Consider the following 23,220-nt stretch of genomic DNA (forward strand, 5'->3'; position numbering starts at 1 on the left):
GAGACTTTTTATTTGCAATTAATATTTTCAATTATTGGGTCTTTGAGATATAAAAATTAAAAATAGATAATAAGAGAATATTTTTTCTAAAAAAATGAATAATAATGAAAAAGAGAAAAGTAATTTTTTAATTAGGTCCCTAGTTTCCCAAGTTCCTAAGTAGCCCTTTATGTCATTTTAAAATTCCTTCAACGGCCTTTCATTCGAATTTTTGAAGAGTACTCGAATCCTCAAGAAAACACATTTCTTCAATTTTTATCATTTCTATTCCTTTCATTTTTTTTTTTTTTTTTTGTTTTTACGCTCCGTGATCAATGAGCCTAAAATACGACCACCCTATTTTCCATATTTTATCATCCCTCCTTCAAAAACTTTTTTTTTTGGCTCGTTGGTCATATGAGCCTAAACAATGACCACCCTATTTCTAAAAGTTTCGCACCCGTCCTGTAAAAATTTTATTTTAATGCTTCTTGTGTATAAAAGAAATAAAAATCAACGAAGCAAGAAAGAAGAAACAAACACCTAAAGAAAGAGACAATCAACCACAACGCAAAAATATACATAGTTGGATAACATTCCTACGTCCACGGGAAATGAGAGTTTTTTTACTAGCAATGGAGAATAGGGTTATAATAGCTATCTTCCTCACACGTCTATCTTCTTGCTAACTGCAAGGAAATATATGTTTTTCATTAACACTAAAAGAACCCCCATCGCAACAATATATATCAAGTCCCAGGCAGATGACACAAATTACCGAAATACCCATATATGGATACAAAATTTCCACCCTTCAGGCTTTTAACGGCCTTCCGGAGTCGTCTCTTTGACTCCACATTGGCAGATCTATTTCCTCAGAATACAAGACATCAATCCTCAACACCTTGATCATATGACCCTAATTTCAAAAATTTCTCATTCCTGTTTAAAAATTTTCATTTAAGCGCTTTGTGGTTGCATGAGCCTAAGCTACATGCCGACCTTAGTTTCAAACTTTATTTGTTTTCAAAAAATTTCTTAAAGATCAACATCATCTCTCAAAATTATTTTCAATCATACATGAGGGTAAACTGCGATTTTCAAACTCATTTCAAACATCTAGTCCTATATGACGTAAAAGGTTGAGTATGTTCAGTTGTTGTCCTCGATATGACGTAAAATTGTATGTTGATGTTCTTAAAATGATGTGCAAATGTCATCGACATTCACAACATGACGTTAAATTGTATGTTGATGCCCTCGACATGACGCTAAACGGTATGTTGATGTCCTCAACATGATGCTAAATTGTATGCTGATGTCCTCGACATGACGCCAAACTATATGCTGATATCTTGGATATGACATTAAATTGTTGTCGATGTCCTAAGCATAACACTAAATTGTCGCTGATGTCTGTCGATGCATGACATTAAACTATTTAGTTGGCTTCATAGTTATATGAGCTAAAACTACTAAGTAAGTCATTTTTCAAAAATATCAGCCTCTTTTCAAAATGCTCCTTTCAAAATTCTTAATGTTTAATTTCTTAATTTTTTTAATTTCTATTTCTTAATTTCTGATGCTTAAAGCTCCAATTAAATGGACAATTTTGGTTTGGGTACTTTCAAAATTTTGTGTTTGCCATTTTCAAAACCTTTCATAGTTTTGGTTTAAATTGTAACTCGACACCAGTTCTATTTCTAAGAACTTCTTCATATTTTTAAAAAAATTCTGAAATATTTTGTAGGGATTAAATCTTGAAAGGATGGCAATTGTCCACGCTTAATAATTCTCTACAAAATGAAAGAACTACCAATAAAAACTTTTAATCAACCATTAAAAACCCTCCTCCCTAGCAGTTTCCTCAGGATATCCTACTCATTCACTAGGAAAACTAAGAGATAAGGAAGACTAAAAGGAAAAGTCAATTTCAATTCCACCATCCATTTCATTTTATTCATTGGCTTCAAAATTCACTACTCAAGAGCACCCCAGAGAACGCTCAATCTCTCTAGATGCAAAACTTCCTCTGTCAGCTGAAATAGGATGACAGTTAACGTGTTGTTAGACCTGATAAAAAATTCATCCTTTGGGCATTAGTTCTAAGTTTTCTAAGTCATTCATTTCATTCATGTTTCTATAGGTGTTTACATCTTTGCCGCTCACATGTGCTTTGAAGGGTAGGGTGCTCCAAAGAGGGGAAACCCCATTTTTGGAATTGCATTTTCTTTTAAGGCCCGTTTGGTTCCCTGGAAATCAGACTCTTGGATTCTTATTTCCATGGAAACAACCTAGACTGACCAATTTGGTTCCTTCCAAAGACGAATTTGACATTTTGTGGGGAGTCTTGTAGCCTCATTTTAAGCCAAATTTCATGAGATGTCAATTCCACCCAAATGGGTGGAATTGATATTCTCTGGAAATCAAAAATTAAATATACAAAACCTAAACTTATTATTGTTATTATTGTTATTATTGATATTACTACTATTGTTACTATTGATGTCATTATTCAAAATATTTGTTATTGAAATAGTGATCATTTAAATATATTTTATTATAATATTATGGTAATGTCTTAATATATTAATATCATATAATATTATGTTATTATCTTAATATATATAATTTCATATTATATTATTATTACAATATTTATATTTTATTATAACATTTTTAACTATTGTAATATTATATTATATAATTATTATAATTAACAGACCCTAATTACTTGGGATAAGACTTGGATGATGATGACAATGATGAAAATTATAATAATTATGATATAATATTTAATTGAGAAATGATCTTATAGGACCTTCCCCGACCCATGTGTGTAAGACCTCAAAGGATCACCATTAAATTTGGTACGAATCTATAGAAAAGTCAAGTTTTACACTCATGTGATAACTTTTTTAGAGATACGTGCCAACTTTAATAGTGATCCTTTGGTGTCCTACACACATAGGTGGGGAAGGGTCCTATAGGATCATTACTCTATTTAATTATTATAAACATGATGTTAATATTTGAATGCATATGTTTTGTGAAATGTAATGTTGGAATGAAAGAATATCACCTTTACAAGTATAGATTTATATTTGAACTCGTCAAAAAAACAATTCTTAAATTTTTGCCTCAAATTTTAGTTGTTGTTAGAAATCATAATACAAACTCTGCAATTTTAAAATGTCCCCATTTATTCCTCACTTGGACAAACACTTAAAAGGACTTAAGAAATTCTTAAGTACAATAATCACAACATTGATGGTGGTTATTTTTTAAGAAAATAACCATACAATGAAAAATTTTGAATTTACTAAAGATATATCTTCCAAGCAATCCAAACAGTGAAGATGCATCTTCCATGTCTATGCCAGATACTATCTAAAGTTTTAAACAACATACACCCATCTTCCAAGAAATGCTAATTCCAAGAGATACCAATTCTAGGATACACATTTCCCCAAGAGTCTCATTTCTAGGTAACCAAACAGGTCCTTAAATCTCAGGTCTCAAAGCATATGAAATGATCTCTAAGGGGCCGTTTGGGTACCTGAAAATCTATTACGTGACAATAGATTACGAGGAAATATATCATTTCTACTGTTTGGATACACGGGACGCTTGGGTACTTGGAAATCTATTACGTGACAATAGATTACAAGGAAATATAACATTTCCACCGTTTGGGTATACAGCCGTGTGCGTACCTGGAAATCTATTACGTGATAATAGATTACCAAGAAATATAGTATTTCAACTGTTTGGGTGCACTTAATAGTAAGAAAATGGAAAGTGATTACGATATTTCCCAAAAAAATCAGGAAATTCATTACACGCGGTGATAGGTGAAAAATCTATTACGAGAGTGATGAGTAATTTTGGGAAATCTTTTGCACTTTGTTGCCTACCCTATCCCGCATAAAAACATCTTCTAGGCCCTCTACCCTATCCCGCATAAAAACATCTTCTAGGCCCTCTACCCTATCCCGCATAAAAACATCTTCTAGGCCCTCCCTCTTCATAATAACTAGGTGATCCTTCCCTTTTCAAGCTTGTCCCCTTATCTAAAGGCATCAACTGTCATATAAAAACAAAAATAATAAAAATAAAAATTAGTAAGAAATGATAAATTACACAACACAATCATAATAAAAATGTCACACAATATAATGTGATCCCTCCCTTTTTAAGCTCGTCCCCTCATGGCATCAATGTCATATAAAAATAAAAATAATAAAAATAAAAATCAGTAATAAATGATAAATTACAAAACAAAAATTTCACATAACATAATCCTCATAAGAGATTACTAAAATCTCAATTGAAATAACATACCTCTTTAATCTCCTCCAATACCTCAAAATTTTATACTGCAAGTACAAAACCTTCTAATTTACCAATCTAACTTCTTTATATTTTTTAACTCGTACTCTACAGATTTTGAATTCAGTATGATAATTTTATTGTTTATTTGATATAGAGAGACATTTGAAAGACTTCTATAAAAAAATAAATAAAAATAAGACTTATCATAATGAAATCATGTTATTCCAATCATATCATTCCAATGACTTATCATGTTGAAACCAATGTTTAGAAAACATGTGATTGCATATAAGTCCCAAAGGCACTTAAATAAGTAAGAAATAGTGTCATGACTGTAAAATGGTACAAGTTATTATTAAAAAAGCTTTTTGAAATGGTAAGAATGTTATTATTAGAAATCTTTTTGGAATGGTGTGATGATGATTTTAATTCAGTTAGTGGATTTTTGTGACAAAAAAGAAAGAAATGATAATTATGCATTTTAGTAATATTTTGTGACAAGAAAGAAAGAAATGATAGTTTATAGGCACGTACTAGTAAAATGTTGGTAATGTATTTCCTATATTTCTTCCTGACATAGCCAAACAATAACAAGGTATTTCACAAGTTGCATCTAAATACTATCCAAACAGTAACAATCTATTTACAGGTAATGTATTACGCCAGCAATATATTTAACAGACAATATATTTCCAGGTATCCAAACGGCCCTATAGGTAATGTATTACGCGGTAATATATTACGCCGATAATATATTTCACAGACAATATATTTCCAGGTATCCAAACGCAAACGTAAGGAAATGGAAAGATATTAGAGTAGTAATAGATGAAAAATCTATTATGGAAGTGACGGGTAATTTTGGAAAATCTTTGGTGTGGGTCTTTCCCTACCCTATCCCTCATTGAAAAAAAATCTTCTCTGGTAAACCCTCTCTATTCATAGTAATTAGCATAGGTGATCCCTCCCTTTTTAAGGTTATCTCCTCATCTGAAGGCATCATCTGTCATATAAAAACAAAAAAAATAATAATAAAAAATAGTAATCAATAATAAATTACACTACACAATCATAATAAAAAATTTCACACAACATAATCCTCATAAGAGATTACTAAAATCTCAATTGAAATAACATACGTCTTTAGTCTCTTCCAATACCTCAAAATTTTATACTGCAATTACCAAATCTTCTAGTTTACTAATCAAACTTCTTCCTATTTTTTAACTCGTACCATAAAGATTTTGAATTTAGTATCATAAATTTATTGTTTATTTGAAATTATATAGAGAGACATTTGAAACACTTCTATTAAAAATAAATAAAAATAAGGACTATCATAATAAAATCATGTTATTCCAATTATATTTTTCCAATGACTTATCATGTTGAAACCGATGTCATATTAGTAAACATGTGATTCCATGTAAGCGCCAAAGGCATGTAAAATAAGTAGGAAATGGTGTCATGATGACTGTAAAATGGTACAAATTATTAGAAAATATTTTTGGAATGGTGATGATGTTATTATTAGAAATCTTTTTGGAATGGTGTGATGATGATTTTAATTCCGTATTTTAGTGGAATTTTGTGACAAAGAAGAAAGAAATGATAATTCTATATTTTAGTAGAATTTTGTGACAAAAAATAAAGAAATCATAGTTTATAAGCACGTGCTGGTAAAATGTTGATAATGCATTTCCTATATTTCTTCCAGACATAGGCAAACAATAACAATGTATTTCCTAGGTTGCATCTAAATACTATCCAAACAGTAACAATCCATTTACAGGCAATGTATTACGCAGTAATGTATTATGCCAGTAATATATTTCATAGACAATATATTTCCAAGTATCCAATAGCCCCTAAATGCATAAGAAAAAGATTTAGATAAACTATTTAAACCCTAAGGACCACACTAGCCTAGTACACCATAGGACACATTAAACACAATTATGTCTAGACCATTATATAGGCTAGAATATCTCTCAGATTTTTTAAGATCCCATGAAAAATCCATTTTAAGAGACCTTGGACTACATATGGCAAGCTTGTGAGTAGGTTGGAAGGATGATATGATGTCACTACCAAACCGTGTAAATTGTGACCTAAAATAGCAAGTTTTAACCATTAAAATCACAATCCCAAAGAAATTTATGCCAAACTGAGTCGATTGCCCGTTGCAGCAGAACTTTTGGCACGCTGTACATCAGATCAGTGCCAGAACTCATGATGCGAATAGTTGTCAGCCCTTGATTGCTCCAAACAACCACCTTCCAAATTTTTGTCATTTTTGTTTATAAAAACTCACTTTTTACCCCTATGGGGGGAAGAGGTCTCACATTTCCAAGAAACCCTAATTCCCTAGTCTAGCCTAACTCTAACCCTAGTCCTCATGAAACCTTAGACTAAGAGCCTTAAAAAGCCTAGTTTTCCAGTAGCCATGGCCACCTATTTCAGAGAAGAAAAACTTTCATCTTTTCTTTATTTTCTTTACATAAGACATTAAATCTTCAAAATCCTAGATTCCTCTTCAACCCACTTCGTTCGAAGATCAGAACAGTCATTTATTTTATCAAAAGTAGTTTATTCAATCAATTTAAGCTCTGATCAAGGCCTCTACTCCAGATGCCGTGCTGCGAGGCCCAGGCCGGTTCACAAGTTTCATTACTTTATTTCATCATGATCCTTCAGTGTCATTATTTTACTAGTTTGTGCTTTGTTTATGTCATTCTCAAGAGTTATATTATTCATTTTTAGACTTTGATGTCATTTACAAACTGACACTGCGATGATCCACAAAGGGTTTGATCTTTAATGTGAGATCCGATCACCTCATAAATAAACTCGTGAAGAGCGGATTTATGTTCTGATCTTGCCGCAAGATAGGTCCCAAACCCTGTTGTACCCAACTGGTGGAAACATACCGACAATATTCAATCCACTAAAGCCCTAAGATGCAAATTCCTTTGGTAGACAACTTAGGGGATGATAGTTAATGTATTGCTGGTGGGACCACCATCCTCGGCCATTGGTTCTCTGGTTTCAAGTGCTTGAGTCACAAGTGTCTACTTCTTTGTAGCCTCCTACACCATGAAGAATAGGGAGGGCCCAAGAGAGGCAACTGCAAACGCCCTTTTTGAAATTGACCTTATTCTTAGGTTCCTAAGCCTTAAAGCCATAGGAAATGACCTTAAAAACCATAGAAAACAACCTTGGGTTAGCTCAGTTGACCATTAGGGACTATACTACTTGATACACTGTTATCTACACCGAATCATAGTCTTCCCCAAACCATAATACACCTAAATATTGATTAAATATTCACCAAGTCACCTATTTTAAGCTAAATCCACCTAAAATGGTAGGGATAAGAACTATCTGAAAATGCACGACCCTTCAGTAGTATGAATTAAAAATTGTCAAGAAATCCAATAGAAATAGAATGTACAAAGGAAAATGTGGTGTATGAGTTCCCGATTAAATGGACGGTTCTAATCACATCAGGTGGTTATCAGTAATTGTTATCTCTTAATACAAAAGGTAAATGGTCTCATTACATACAAACCTAAAAAAAAAAAAAAAATGATAATAATTACTTTTGAATCGTCGGGTATATCACAAAGTTTGAGAAAATTTATTTTGAATTTTGAGCTTGGTCAATAAAATAAATGCAGCCACTCAATATCACATCCAATGGTTAAGATTAATTATAACCACCTTGTACAAAAAATAAATAGACTTATTGTATAATTTTTTTTTTTTCTAATAGAAGTTTCCGACCCGAATGATTCGCAGCACCGGATCGATGGGCTGGGTACGGTGACCCGAGTACGGAAAGAAAGGTCGCGTGAAACATTAGGAACAGCTTTACATTCCTCTTTTCAAAGGCGGTCGCAGTTGCGCGGCCTCTCTTTCGTCCGTGTTGCGAAAATAGGGTTTTCTGGTTTTTATCGACGCCTGTGTGATTTAGCAACCTTCTTCTTTAAGCAGGAGGAATGCTTAGGAGCTCCTCTTGCTTGAAGGGCGCCATGTCTTCTTCCGCCTTTTTTCTCACTCCCCATTCCTCTGCTAATGTCTCTCTTCTTCGTAAGAGAAATTTTCATGGTGGCCTTCCCAAAAACCCATCTTCCTATTCTCGTTCTTCCCTTAGCCGCTCTCCTCTTCAGGGGAGCAGCTTTCATGGTGCCTTCCTTGGAAACCCGTCTTCACTTTCTCTCTCTAAATGTTCTGTTCACTGCTTTGCTCAGACCGCGACAATTGACAGGATAAAAGTTCAGAACCCAATCGTGGAAATGGATGGTAATTCTTACGAATTTTCAGATATCTCAAACTTTGGTGTTAATATGTATAAACACTTCAAAAATTTCAGATATCTCATGTTTCTGCATTGTTGTTTTTTATTTGCAGGGGACGAGATGACCAGGGTCATATGGAAAATGATTAAGGATAAGGTATTTCGTCAAAAAGAAAGTTTATGATTGGGTTGTTTATTTGTTTTGGGCTTACAATAAAATGGATAATGGTGCATCTCTTTTTGGAAGATAATATGCGTCTTCCTGGTTGTTTGATTGAAACTTTCATTTTTCTTGGAGTTCTATTTTTTATTTAGAATGGTTAAATCAAGAATCTTATGTACCTGATTTGATTTAATATTATAGAAATATCATTGGTATGGTTATTATACTGTGAAATAGTGATGTTCTCTTGTAATTTTTATTTGATGTGTAAATATTGTTTTTTTTTATTCCCGTAGATCAAGATATTGATATTCAAAATGTTTTATCCCAATAATTCAGTGCAATATTTTCCTTTTCAAATTTATAGTTTAGAAAGAGTTTTAGATATTTATGTTTGGGAGTTCAACATGGTATAGTGAATTTGCTGCTCTTCTTTAGACGTATGAAACAAGTGCAGAACAGGGTTGTCTTTACTGTATCAAAACCCAGTTTAAAAGTGTGAACCATTCTCTACCAAGGCCATCTACTTCCTCTTCTTCTGGCTGACTTGATGTTGCCAAATGCATAACGTTTTTTGAAATAAGATAGAAGTGGACAAACTCTTTAATTTTCCGTATACAAGACATCGCTTCTGACTCAACTTCTGAGCATCTTTCCGTACGAAGGCAACAAGCAGGGGAAGCCTATTCTTCCACAGCCATAAATGTCCCATAAACATTTAAGAAGTAAATGCGGAGCTATTAGAATTCATTGCATATATTTCGGAAAAAAAGGCTTCTTTTCATATGGAGCTATTAGCCACCTTAGCTGTTTTCTCATCTATGCTATATGATGAAATGGACTGTTTTTTTGCTGATGATTCATAAATGTTAGTTGTATACTTTCTTTTACTATGGTCCTTAAAAACTGGAAGCTGTGTCTTGGACGGTCCCATGATTAGCGCCCCCCTCTTCCCCTTCCCCCTGTGGTGGTTAGGCATTTTGTGTATTAATTTCCAGATACCAAATTTTGAATTACATGGCACACTGAATATATTGGAAAATGTTCCTTTGTATTAAAACCTCTACACTTATAGAGGTATTTCTATTTTGGTTCGGGCAAACCTTTTTTGTCTTTCGAAAGTTGAATTAAATGACTGATGTATCCTTTACTAATTTTTACGTAAAAGGCAAAGAATCCTTCCAATGAATACTCTCAGGAAACCATTGATTAGTTGGTTTTTTTTTGGTTTGCTTATTATGGAATAATGTATTCCTGTGCTCTTTGTGCTTTGATCAGGAAGGTGTCATGATTTTGAGATATTAAAATGATGTTAGTTGGTGTATCTTGACTACCGATAAAGTATTTCCAAGTAAGGAAATCCATGCTCACCATGAACAGTTGTTGAAGTAGAGGCATCGCACGTATATTAGAAAATCTTTCCCTCCTTTGTAAGCTTCCTCAATTCACTATAGTCGAAGTTGCAAAATTTGTTGTGCTTGGAGTAGTGAATTTTTTTCCTGTCTTTTATTTTTTAACCAACAAGGGACAAGAGCCACTGCATGTATTTGGTGAGTCGTGAAAGAAGATTACCACTCATTGGGCTATTTCTGAGTAATTTGGAGACATCGATGCTGGCAGCTGGCTTAAGTATATTTTGGTAGTAACTGATTGTGGTGGGGCATTGTGTGATCCCTGAGAGTTGTGCACTCCTACAAGGTGTGGTGTCTTTATACTAGTTGTGATGGAGGGTTAGACTGTTTGATCCATATGGGGAGGGCGTGAGGAATAGCGGAGCTCATTTGCCCTTATAAGGGTTTTTTGAGTTTGTCAAGATGAAGTCAACTGCTGTTTTTTGTACGGATGTAGCTCTGATCTTTAATCCTGTTAATTGTTGGGTTGACATATTCATGGTTGTTTTACCCCTTTGAAGCCTCATTTAGGAGTTGGGACATATCACTTTTAGGAGTCGGGACATATCTTGTGGCCCTTCCAATTGGCTACTGTCTGTATGGTCCCTATTCTAGCTCATTTCTTTCAAGTCAAACTGTATCTTCCTCTTGGAACCATTTATCTTTTGTACATGAAGGATCTGTTGGAAGAGACCACCTATCCCCAGGCCAAAGTAATCCTATCAGGACATACACATGAAATGAACAAAAATGACCCTTCTCCAAAGCTAACAAGAACTTATAGTTCCATCCCCAAAGGGCCCTCCATATTGAGGATACGAAACCACCACGACCCCATCAAGGTAATCTCTTAACAAATCATTTGCTCATGAGCAACTCATGCTAAATCCGATAGCGAACTTGCATCTAAGCTCGACCAGATGATATATTTGTCTGAAACCTCATTCTCTCCATTACCCATTCTATTTGTGGTTTATTTTATTCTCATTGTGTGTACTGAACTCTTTTCTCCAAGATGGCTATTGTAAATATGCTAGTTTTTGCTTGTATTAATTGTCATTTGCCGTGTATGCAAGTGATACACATGTTTATAGGCGTCAATTGTACTTTGTCTTATGTACTTAGAATGCACTCATTATAGTTTTGCTGATTTTTATTTATGTTTTGGAATATTGACTTATTTTTACTTGTCTAGTGTAAGATATACAGGTTTGTGCATTTAATATTCATTTTACCGAATATTTATGCAGCTTATCTATCCATACCTGGACTTGAATATTAAGTATTTTGACTTGGGAATCTTAAATCGCGATGCTACAGATGATCAAATTACCATAGAGAGTGCTGAAGCTACGCTCAAGTGAGTCATGAGTAGTATAATTTGTTTCTCTTCATGATTCTATGTTTTGTTTTTTTCATAGTGATATTGGTCCAAAGTGTTGCATGGATAGGCATCACTTGATTTGTGCTGGGTTTTCAGTTCTTTAGGCAAATCTCACATGTATCTTTTTCAAGTATGTTTTGAATTGCTCGATCTTGACCATCTTTTAGCATCATATACATCACTTACTCTCTCACATATGCAAGATATACTTATAGTAGCATTATGTTTATCTTGTTCTTTTCTGTTCTTTCAGCTGTAAGGGTTTATCACTTGCTAAATTCGTTGTTGTAGACGACAAGTCCTTGGAAGCCAGTTTCTTCTCTAGGCATGCCAATCCTGCTCCCATGTATGGTGATTCTTAGGCCCTGTTTGAATGTCTTACCACCCCAACTCAGCAGTCTTATATGTGCAGGCTGTTTGGTCTTGTGCTTTTCACCACTGATATCATAAGTGTTCTTACGTGTTTGTGCAAAATAATAAGCACATAAAGGTGACGCTGCCCTCGTGTCAAAAGGCATTTTACCTTCATCGTGGATAAGTCTGCCTTGTGTATCTGCTCATCTAGACACGGCCTTCAGTGATTCCTCTTGAGAATTTGCTGTCTCCATGCTATGCCACACAGCCAGCTTCTTCTCCCTCCGTGCAAATGCTGCTTCTAATAATGAGACTTGGTCTTCTTCTAGAGATTTTCTTGATCATGAATTCATTATTATAGTTGCATGAGCAACCTTAATCAATCAAAGTACTTGATATTTGTGGATTGTTTGGAAAAGGAAAAAGGTTTACATAGAGACATATAGAGATGTGGGCGAGTCATGTATTTTCAATTGTGGGTGAAGGGTGATGGACTGGACGGAGAGAGAGAATACTGTTTAATACTTTAATTTTTGGTGTATTATTATAAACGAATGATTTCTTGAGGTCAGTTGATGGCTTAGATATTGGTGACAAATGGGGAGGCACTAGCAAGTTCATCCTGCAAGGTGGTTTGATGCAAGAAGGAAAGATGAGAATTTGAATCCACTGTTCTCCTAAATTTGAATCCACTGTTCTCCTAAATAGTAAAATCAACAAGAAGAGAGAAAGAACATGGCTGTAAATCAAACCAAGAGTAGAAGACTTTCTTCTTTCATAAAATAAAATTTATTCCAAATAGCATCTCCCTTAAACTATGACATCCAACCTTTTATAAACCTATGTAACCCTAATTTAACTTGAGATTCAAGTAAATATTTGATACTCTAAAATACCCCTAAACCAATACCGAAATTCGAAAAGATGCCCTGTGAACAGTAATGCATGAATACTAACATATGAATAGTATCATGTGAATAGTAACACCTGAAGGTAACACGTGCACAGTAACATGTGAACAGTAATGCATGAATACTAACATGTGAACAGTAGCTAAAACACTACATGAATAGTATTTGTGAATAGTAAATAAAAAAATAAAAAAATAAAGGGATCTTTCTTTCTCTAACTCCTCTCTCCCCCATGCCTCTATCTTCTCTCTCACCCACGCCTCTCTCCCTCTCTCTCTCTCTCTCATGGTGTTCAACACTATAACATGACCTCCGTCTTCATGGTTTCTCCTGGTTTTCCCTCTAATTTGTGATGCAGCTAGGTCTTAGATCTCAGGCTCCAAGAGCAAGGTTCTCAAAAAGAATACTTTTGTGTCACATGGTTCTTTCTATTAAAAAAGCGTTTGTCGGAAGAACCTTTTTCAGTTTGTCAGGTTTCCCATGAATCAGGTTCACCTGGATGGGTCCTCATCATCACCATCCTTTGCGTTTGCTCTGCCCCCTACGCCCTCTTCGCTCCCTCTCCTCTCACTTTTCCTCCTGGCAATTTGATTGGGAGCAGATCTACGACCTCTACCCCTCTTCTCGCTATCTTCTTTCGAGGCGTTAGCATTCTCGTCTAGGCGGCCCTCACCCTTCTCCCAGGGAAGACGACATTCGATCGGATCCGACCAAGTTGCCTCCCAAAGCTTCTTACGCCCAAGTGTAGCCTCAGGTACCAAACCAAAGGACACTTCCACTGATCCACCCCCGACTTGTAAGACCCCGACCATCGCTCCCTTCCCTTTCTACCTTGTATTGTTTCTACCTCTTATGAGTCAAAGCTTCTAGCAAACAAATTAGCCTCGAGTTTGGTGGGAAGTTTTCATCCCAAACACTTTGATGTCAGAGGGATAGAGGGTTGGGTAAAGCGCACCTGGGGGGAAGTGATTATCTCTTCTCCTTCTCATCCCTTGACATTGCCTTGAGGGCCTTATAAGAGCTGCCTTCCGCTATCTTCAAAGGTGCTTCGTGCAAGCTGAGAGTGTGGTCCTTGAAAGAAAGAGTTTTTAGGAAGCAGTGAGTCTGGCTCACCCTTGACCATGTTGCCCTTCATGTGTGGTCTCCATCCACTTTCAGGAAAGTGGTTGAGTTGTGTGGTACTCTAGTTTCGATTCATTGGAAATCACTTGAGACTCTTCCTCTTGGTTCCATGCAACTTCTGTTAGAGGTGTTGGGCACCAACTTCATTCCTTCTTGCGTTGGTTGGAGGTCGACGACGCCTACTTCCAGGTGTCTCTGTCGCGGTCATCGGCTTCTCCCCCCTCTCCGCATATTTTCAACCAGTTGGTCTATTCGTAGCCTCAAGGGCCCCCTACCTTGGCTTGGACAGTAGTCAAACGGAAGCACCGCCACCACAGGTGGCGTTGCCATCAGTCGCGCAAGGCAGGTCCGTTGGTTCGGGCTCATACTCGGCCTCGAGGGACCAAACGTACTGCGGGCCCTCCAATAGGCGTTGACTCGCAAGGGCCTTGGAAGGAGGGGACTTCGTCGGCCTCCCTCTTCTACGACAAAGAGTGCTTCCGTTGCCCGGCCACCTTCCCGGCTTCTTTCACCCTCTAAATCGTGCCCTCATCATCACCTCTACCTCTCCCCCTATCTGGTCCAAATGAGCAGGATCAGGGTTATCCATTTCAATCAGCCTTCTTTGTACCTGGGACCGTCTTCTACCTTGATCGACACTGAATACTGCTAATTCCTTTCTTTACCCTGCTCTCCCTTCTCGGCGACCCTGTCCTCCCCTCTCTCGCTTGGCTCTGCTTACCATGTCCTCGTAACCCCTCCTTTTCGACGGCGTCCCATGATTAGCGTGCTAAGCCCTTTTCCCCCTCCCTCTTGTCAATGCCTTCCGCTCGTCTTCTCCCTCTTTACCCCTTGCTAGACCCTCTTGACCTCCGTCTTCTCTCCGTTCTCCCTCGATTATGATTTCTGCTAGCTCCGCCCCCTCAGCTCCTCCTTGTTCTTTCTTAGCCTCGCTGCCCTGCCCTTTTGAACCACTTCCTAACCTTCCCCTTGACCTCTACCCATCAGTCCTTGATCAGCGCTCGAGGTTGACCGAGGAACCAACCACCTCCATCTCTGCCCTCTCGACGGTCTTCGGGGCTGAGAGGGTCGACAGGGATGGAATACAACAAGACGATGAGATGAAGATAAGGATACACCCATCTCTTCCCCTTCGGGTACGGTCAAGGGGGTTGACGGGGATGGGAACGACATGGATAGGACCAGAATGCAAGAAATCTTTGGAGTTATGGTCTTCCATTGCGATGGCTCTGAAGATCCTGTTCATCTTTTCCTCCAATTGGATGCTCAGAGTCGCATGAAGGTGAGTATCAAAGGTCATAGAGAACTCCTCTGCCTCTTCTCTTCTGTCTCTTATGATGTCTCCCTAGCTGCTCACCCCCCCTACTACTGCCTCTCCGTCCTTTTCGAGGAGATCGCCCAGACTGGCACCTCCCTCCTCTTCAAAACCCTAAGCAATTAAGATTATTTCCTGGAAAATAAGAGGATTGGGACAATCTTCAAAGAGGGACGCAGTGAAGGACTTGACGTCCAAACACCTTCCGGCTGTCCTAGCCCTTAATGAAACCAGGCTACCAGAGCCCACCCTTCTACAAATTCACCAGGTATGGGGTAGACGACCATGTCAATGGGTTGCACTACCGGCAGAAGGGGCTTCAGGGGGCATTTGGGTTGTCTGGAACGCTTCTGAACATCTTCTTTTCTCCTCCCACATTGGGGTCTTCGTTGTTACCATACTCCTTTCACGTGTCTTCGACGGGTTACCGTGGAAATTTTCAGCTATCTACGGTCCATGCTCTACTGCCCTTAGACCTCGTCGATGGGTGGAGTTGGACACTTTGACTACCCTACCCCATCCCGTCTGGTGTCTAGGAGGGGATTTCAATATAACTAGATGGTCTCATGAGAGAAACTCTAACCTCTCCATCTCACAGGGTATGAACAATTTCTCGGATTTCATCTTGAATTCCTAGATATACCTCTTCAGGGTAGCCGCTATACTTTGTCCAACCACTCCCGCCAACCTTCCCTATCCAAACTTGATAGATTCCTTCTTTCTGTTCACTGGGAGGAAACCTTTACAGAATCCCATGCCTTGGCCTTACCCAAACCCACTTCAGATCATTGCCCTATTCTTCTCGATACTCAAGCTCTTAGTAGAGGTCCTAAACCTTTCTGTTTTGAATTAGCTTGGGTTGAAGAAAAGTCTTTACTCACTCTCATTCCAGCCTGGTGGAATTCTTTCTCTAGCCAGGTCTCGGGAAGAGCAGGGTATAGGCTCCAAACCAAAATCCAACTCTTCAAAGCTTCCTTGAGGAGGTGGCATAATTCTAGTCCAAGGAATTATGGCCAAATTAAGGAATCTCTCCTCAAATCCATTCTGGATTTAGATAGTATCGAGGAGTCTCGCCCTTTGACAGAGGTTGAGCTTCACCTGAGAACCCAGAAAAAGATGGAATATTTCTCCTCTCTAAAAAAATAAGAACTCTACTGGTTCCAGAGATCTAGAGTGAACTGGCTCATAGTGGGTGACCAGAATACACGATTCTTCCATCGGATAGCTAACTGTCGCAGTAGACACAACACCATTTTGACTATCAAAGTCAACAACAGTTATCGGTTTCGGTCGGACGAGATTGAATAGGTGATCATTAACTACTTCCAGGCTCTCTACTCAGCCTGTTCAGGTCCTAGACCTGTAATGGTGGACTTAGGTTTCCTTTCTCTTATGGAAGCCAAGGCTATGTGGCTGGAGTGGCCTTTTTTTGAAGAGGAAATTCTACAAGCCATAGAAGATTTAGGTATGGATAAAGCTTCTGGCCCCGGCAGTTTCCCCATAGCTCCGTTTAAAATCTTCTGGGAAACCTTTCGGCCATAGGGGGGTCTTACACTGGCCATCAACGCCACCTCTATTGCCCTGAAACCGAAGGTGGGGGGAGCTGAGGGGCTTAAGGACTTTCGCCCTATAAGCCTGCTCAACTCCTCTTACAAAATCTTGGCCAAAGTGCTGGCCACAAGGTTACAACAGGCACTCCCCTCTCTTATCTCTCAATCCAAATCGGCCTTCATCAAAGACAGACAAATCCTAGATGGAGCTTTACTAGCTCATGAGAGTATCCACTCTAGGCACATGTCTAAAAGCTGGGTCTCATTTTCAAGATTGATTAGGAGAAGGCTTACGACCACGTAGATTGGTCTCTCTTGGAAGAGGTCATGAGAAGAATGGGGTTTCGAAATCGGTGGAGGATTTGGATGAGAGGGTGTCTATGTAACCCTCACTTTTCGATCCTCATAAATGGTTCCCCAAAAGGTTTTTTCCCTTCTTCGAGGGGGATACGTCAAGGGGATCCTCTTTCTCCCCTCCTCTTTACCATTGCAGCAGAAGTGTTTAGTTGCTCCATATCCCGTCTCTACCATGCTGGTCTCCTTTTGGGCTTCAAGACCTCTACTCGTGGCGCAGTTGTGTCCCACTCGCAGTATGCAGATAACACACTTGTCTTCTTAGATGCCTCCTCCCAAGAAGTTGAAAATTTGAGATTGTACCTCAAATGTTTTCAAGAGGCTGCAGGTTTCAAAGTCAACATGGAGAAATCTAAGATGATGGGGGTTGTGATCTCTAGCGGAGATATCCAGGCACTTATTCCATCGTGGAAGTGCAAAGTGGAGGACCTCCCAACGTTGGACCTAGGCTTACCTTTAGGCCTTGGAAGACCGAAAAAGAGACAATGGTCTCATATCATAGACAAGGTCGATCGGCGACTGGCGGGGTGGAAAGGAAGATTCCTTTCCCAGGCAGGCTGTACCACGCTGATCAAAGCAACCTTAGCCAACGCTCCGGTCTACCTTATGTCACTTTTCCAAATGCCAATTTCTGTGACTAACCGAGTGGAACAACTTATGAGAAACTTCCTATGGTCGGGCCAAGCAGAGAGATCAAAGTTCCACTTTAATCTCTTGGGATAAAGTTTGCCTACTAAGACAACAGGGAGGCCTCGAGATCAAAATCCTAAGAAAACATAACCAGGCTCTTCTAGGTAAATGGTGGTGGTGGCTGGCTACCCAGACTGATTTTCTATGGGCATAGGTCTTGTGGAGCAAAGACAAGATCCCCAAAGGGACATGGGTGCCAGAACCAAGGAATTGCAACAATGCCTCAAGAGTGTGGAAATCCTTCTTATCTGCCCACTCCCTCTTCAAGAACTTCATTCGATCCCATCCAAGGGAGGAAACAAGAGTGCGATTCTGGTCGGATATCTGGCTCGGACACACTCCCCTAAGGGACCTCAATCCCTCCCTTTACCACATTGCTTCAAACAAAGAATTGATAGTCGTAGAAGATATTGCAGTGGTGGGAAATCGAAGGGAGTGGGATCCCTCATTCAGAAGGAACCTAACTGATGAGGAAACACTACACTTTCTCTCCCTGTCAGCAACCCTTCACTCCTCCTGCATAGTAATACAAGGGATGGACATGTTAATAGGGTCTTTCACATCCTCTGGTATGTTCTCGGTTGCATCCTTTTACAAAAAACTTATTCAGCCACCCACTTTTCCACACAATCCCTCCTTGGTTTTATCAACGGTGTGGTTCACCATTGCACCCCCCAGACTGAAGTTCTTTAATTGGATTGCGGGCTTGCAAAGGGCCCTTATAGTGGATCAGCTCCAAAAAAGAGGCATTCTCATCCCCAATAGAAGTGTTTTATGTCAATGCGAAAAAGAATTAAACTCACATATTTTCATTCATTGCAATATGGCCCATGACATTTGGGGTCATATATTGCAGCTTTGCGCAGTCCAATAGGTAATGCCATCAACTGTCATGGAACTCCTATCCTATTAACCTGCCACATACTGGTCCAAGGCAGGACGATCACTTTGGGAGGCAGAGGTAGCAGCCACAATTTGGAATATCTGGAAAGAAAGAAATTCCAGGAGATTCCAAGGAAATGTTACTGAAGGTCCAACCTTACTCCACAAAATTACTTCCTTAATAATTTTTTGGGCAACCAACCACCAAACCTTTCCAGGGATCACAGCGAACACTTTTTAAGTCATTGGAGAAACATCATGCGCCATTGTCCTCACAAGAGAAAGAGTTCCCACAACTGGCAATCTCCCCCACAAGGAACAATCAAACTTAACTTTGATGGTTGTTCCATGGGAAAACCTGGTCATGTCGGAGCAGGAGGAGTTTTCAGAGACCAAAATCGCACAATTTTGTTCACCTACTCTAAATACCTTGGCATTCAAGATTCTCAGCACACTGAAGCTATGGCCATTCTTTTGGGCATCAAGGGCTTCAACCGATCATGGGGGCAAAACCAAATAGTGGAGGGAGACGCTACAAATATAATATCATGGGCAAGAGGGACTTCCTCTACTCCATGGTATCCTTCTTTCATCTTTGACGAGATCGCTGATATTTGCAGGGATATAAACGTCTCATGGACGCATACCTTGAGGACGTCAAACGAGCTAACCGATCTCCTGGCAAAGGATGGGGCCAGGGCTCTGAGTGAAGCCTCTATCTTCGATCCGGACCACAAAGGGACCACGATGTAATACTGTGTGGCTTGGTTTTTTGCTTGCTTAAGATCACAGACTGCTGGTGTAAAGGGGCAATACTATAAGCCCATTTTTTGTAATCTCATTTTATATTTTGTATAACATTGAACAAATGCATACAATCATTTTGTATAGGGTCGGTAGACCTAATTTTTACGGAGAGTCCTAGCATGGAGGGATTCTTGGTTCAAACAATCCATGTAAAATATTTATAGCGATACAGTTAACTTTATCAAAATAAATAAATAAATAAATAAATAAAAACCCTAGAAATCTTAAAAATCCTAGAAATAAACGCTAAAACTAGAACTACAATATACATCATTGAAATTGAATAACAATACAAAATAAGAAGACTTTTGCCCACCATCATTCTTCCCTTGTTGGAGAAAACTTGTCCTTGAGTTTTGAAGTGTGTTAAGATGAATTCAACATCAAAACCACCTTCTTTGACTGTCTTTTTCTTTGTCGGCTCAAATATTATTCGAGGTAAAAAAAAATTCCTCAAGAATTATGTCCTGATATGGATTATGAGGAATCCATGCAAATTTATCAAATTCAGTTATTTGTGAACTCCCATTGGAAATCATGTCCTTTGGAGGTTTTCTCAACATCTAGTTGATCACTTTCTAAAATCAGGGTCACAATTTGCAGAGTCTGAGTCTACCACACTTCCACTGCGCTACTCTGATTTCAGTGCCCTAAATCTCCTAAATGTTCCAGATCTTCATCTTTTTCTTCGTCAATGATCGGTTCACCCACGAAATCTTGATCACCGTCAGAGATTAGATCTCTTTTAAAATCATGTTCATCATCTAAGTATGTATCGAAAATTGGTGGCAGATCCCAATCGACAACCTTTTGACTTTCAATATGACCTACACCAAGATCAACCTCTTCTCCTTCAAATCATGTAGATCAACTAAATCCCATGATTTGTTCTCTCGAGCATGAGGCTCCCAAGCGGAGCACATGCATAGAACAGGTGGTTGAAGGTAGCTTCATCATTCCGCTCCAACTCTAAGTCGGACTCTGATTCATGCCATTCTCCATAAAAACCTCACGATTTGGATCTATCCATGTAGATTCCTCTTCGTTTAGGGCACTTTGTTGCTAGCACCATTTGAGCCACAATAGCTTTGTAACCTTCTTCGTCAAGTTGTTGATTTCCTTGCACAGTCGGTTCAGATCGACATCCCTACGACTAAGACCTCCACGACAAGCCCTCGCAATCTCCAACAGTCCTCGAACCATGCTCTGATACCACTTGATGTAGGAAAACTTGAACAAACCAAGAAAAATCAGTAAGAAGCACACAATTTTGGAGATTCCATAGGGTTTACTCCCACTTAGGGATCAATCCTTAGGCTTCTTTTACGATATGAAGTACTTCTTTTCTTAAGAAGAATATATGAATGACACTCCAGCCCATCCATGCTCTTGTTTATATTGAAAAATTATTGTTTTGGACAATATTTGTCCTTACAATTTAACTTTTGACCAAAAGGTCCTAACTTAAATATAACTTGAAATTAAACTCCCTAACTTTAATTAAAAGAACTCAAAAGTCCCTAACTGGTCCAATAATAAATAAATAAATAAAAACGTCTGAAATAGCCTTAAAAACTACAAAAAAACACCAAAACTATTTCGTGCTCTTCTTGTTCTTCTTAGAAACCCTCCTAGGGTTTTCATCCTCCAAATATGAGAAAAAATTAGGAGGAATCTGTCGCTACTATAGAAAATACTCGTGGCTACTTGTGTTCTGATCTCCATCATGGTTGAGGATGTGGGCAGCGCAATGTTGTCCATTTTATCACAAACAGCGCAATCAACTATGCACATGGAGGGAAATTGTCAACTATGCACTGAAGGGAATTGGTCAAGGTGACAGGATGCCATAAATGACCCTTAGAATCCGTTCCTACCGAGGTTCCATGTTAGCATTCAAAAGCAAAAAAAAAAAAGAAAAACAAAAAAAGAAAGGGAAAGGATTAGCCCCCCACCCCCTGTCCCCACTCTAACAAAAAAAAATTTATTGGATGTTGTGTGGCGCATGGCATTGAAACGAGGTTTGAGGACATTGGGAAAATGAAAAATGTTTTGGAAGATGTAGATAAGGTAAGAACAATATAAAATTGATCTACAACCACTTTTTGTTCTCAATTTGATGCGGAAGTAGACTGGTAGAAGTGAGTATCAAACAGCCCCCAAGCCGGTGCTCTTTATAAAAATTGTCAGGTGCAAGCAAAAATTGCTTATTAAAAAATGAGTACATGGCAGCCGATGCATCAGGTGCTAAAAACTCGTGCGCCTAATGGCAAGGCGAGGAAGATGACAAAAAAGAAAAACAACAGATGAATAGTGCTCGAGTGTCTAGCTAAGAGAGCTAAGCTTAAAGTGTACAAGAGGAATCACAGAAGTGCAAAACAGTTATTGGATCTGTCCTTTTGTCTTTTATTTATTATTTGAGTCATTTTGTTTACTTAGGGGCATAAGTAGTAATTTCTAGAGTTTTTAATGCCTTTTTATTCTCTTAAAGTCTTTTATAATGAATGACCATGATTAGATTAGACGGATGGCCAGGATTAAATCTTGTTTAGGTTTGTTATATAAAGGATATGCTCAAGCATAATGGATGATTATGCTATGAATATTATTCAAAATCCTAGAGCAGCAAGTGCTCGTTTTACCTCTGACTGCTTAATCTTTCTCTATTTCTGGATCTTCTCTGTTTCCTTCTTTGCTAAAACCCAGCTCAAGCTACTCGGTTTGTGCCATCTCTCTTTATTTGGGCACCAACATGTGGGTTGATCAAGATCCCTAATTGCAGGTATAGAAATCCCTAACAATGGGAATCAAGATCCCAAAATTTAAAAATCGATATCCTTGAGAGATCCATTCTGGGAACTATGAAATCAAGATCCTAGACGGGATTGCCTACCAAAGTACATGATCCTTGTAACTAACATCCAACCTCATGTCAATAATCTTTTAAGAACTTCTCATATTGGGGCCCTATTCCTTTGAATGTCCAGTGATGGTACCCTTTTCCCTCTCCATCGTCACATACATTCCCAATGGCTGGCCATGTATCACTTTCCTTTATCGTCAAGAACTTTATCAAAGGTTCAATATTTTTATTAACACTGGCAAATCTTGTTATTGTAGGGCGTATTAACTCCCTACTATCAATAGTTTCAAAACCTGTCGTATAGGTAACCTTTTGAAGGCCATGTTTTTTACTTTGCTAGATTGCTTTATGGGTTGTGAAACCATTATGATGTGGGGTTTGTATGGACTATAGATGTGGGAGTCACTTTAGTTGTGTAATGCCCTTCAAATTTAATGCTTCTTAATGATTTTATGCATTATGTAATATTCTAATTTGTATACTTGTCCTTTTCTTTGGCTTCTTTCTTTTAGTGATGGTTATATATATATATATATATTATCTTTTGGATTTTTTATAGTTTTCAATATTTTTTATTTACTTTCATTTTTTTCATTTTATTCGTATTTTTTAATTATCGAATTTAATATAAAATTTGACCGGTCTGACCAGTGAATTGGTTTGTTTTGGCAAATCCAACAGACCACCACAACTCCACTGGTTCACTGGCTGGTGCAGTCCTAATAACATGGATTTCTACATGTCAGTGTTATAAAAAACTAAAAAAATAGAACTAGTTGGGAGTCTCTATGTGTGTGGGGTACACATGCGTGCATGTGGG

The 23,220-nt window shown here is 38.2% G+C and overlaps 1 protein-coding gene across 13 annotated transcripts in view; it reads left to right on the forward strand.

Moving 5' to 3' along the window:
* Positions 1 to 8,210: 8,210 nt before the first annotated feature.
* The window catches only part of LOC18430862 (isocitrate dehydrogenase [NADP], chloroplastic/mitochondrial), a 73,948-nt gene continuing 58,938 nt past the window's right edge, over positions 8,211 to 23,220 (forward strand). For 8 of the 13 annotated variants that reach the window (XR_016050806.1, XR_016050807.1, XM_088860223.1 and 5 more), the window contains exons 1-3: positions 8,211 to 8,619; positions 8,728 to 8,771; positions 11,419 to 11,528. Coding sequence is in view for 4 of the 13 variants with exons in the window: in XM_006841002.4 (XP_006841065.1) it covers positions 8,316 to 8,619; positions 8,728 to 8,771; positions 11,419 to 11,528 (458 nt within the window). In the remaining 9 variants the exon portion in view is untranslated. Of the gene's footprint in view, positions 8,620 to 8,727; positions 8,772 to 11,418; positions 11,529 to 11,805; positions 11,899 to 23,220 lie in introns of all 13 variants that reach the window. The other 5 variants (XR_016050804.1, XR_016050805.1, XM_088860226.1 and 2 more) reach the window with 1 other exon arrangement.

The sequence above is a fragment of the Amborella trichopoda genome, chromosome 3, assembly GCF_054954075.1.
Source record: "Amborella trichopoda isolate Santa Cruz 75 chromosome 3, AtrichopodaSantaCruz75HAP2 v2.0, whole genome shotgun sequence".
Lineage (NCBI taxonomy): Eukaryota > Viridiplantae > Streptophyta > Magnoliopsida > Amborellales > Amborellaceae > Amborella > Amborella trichopoda.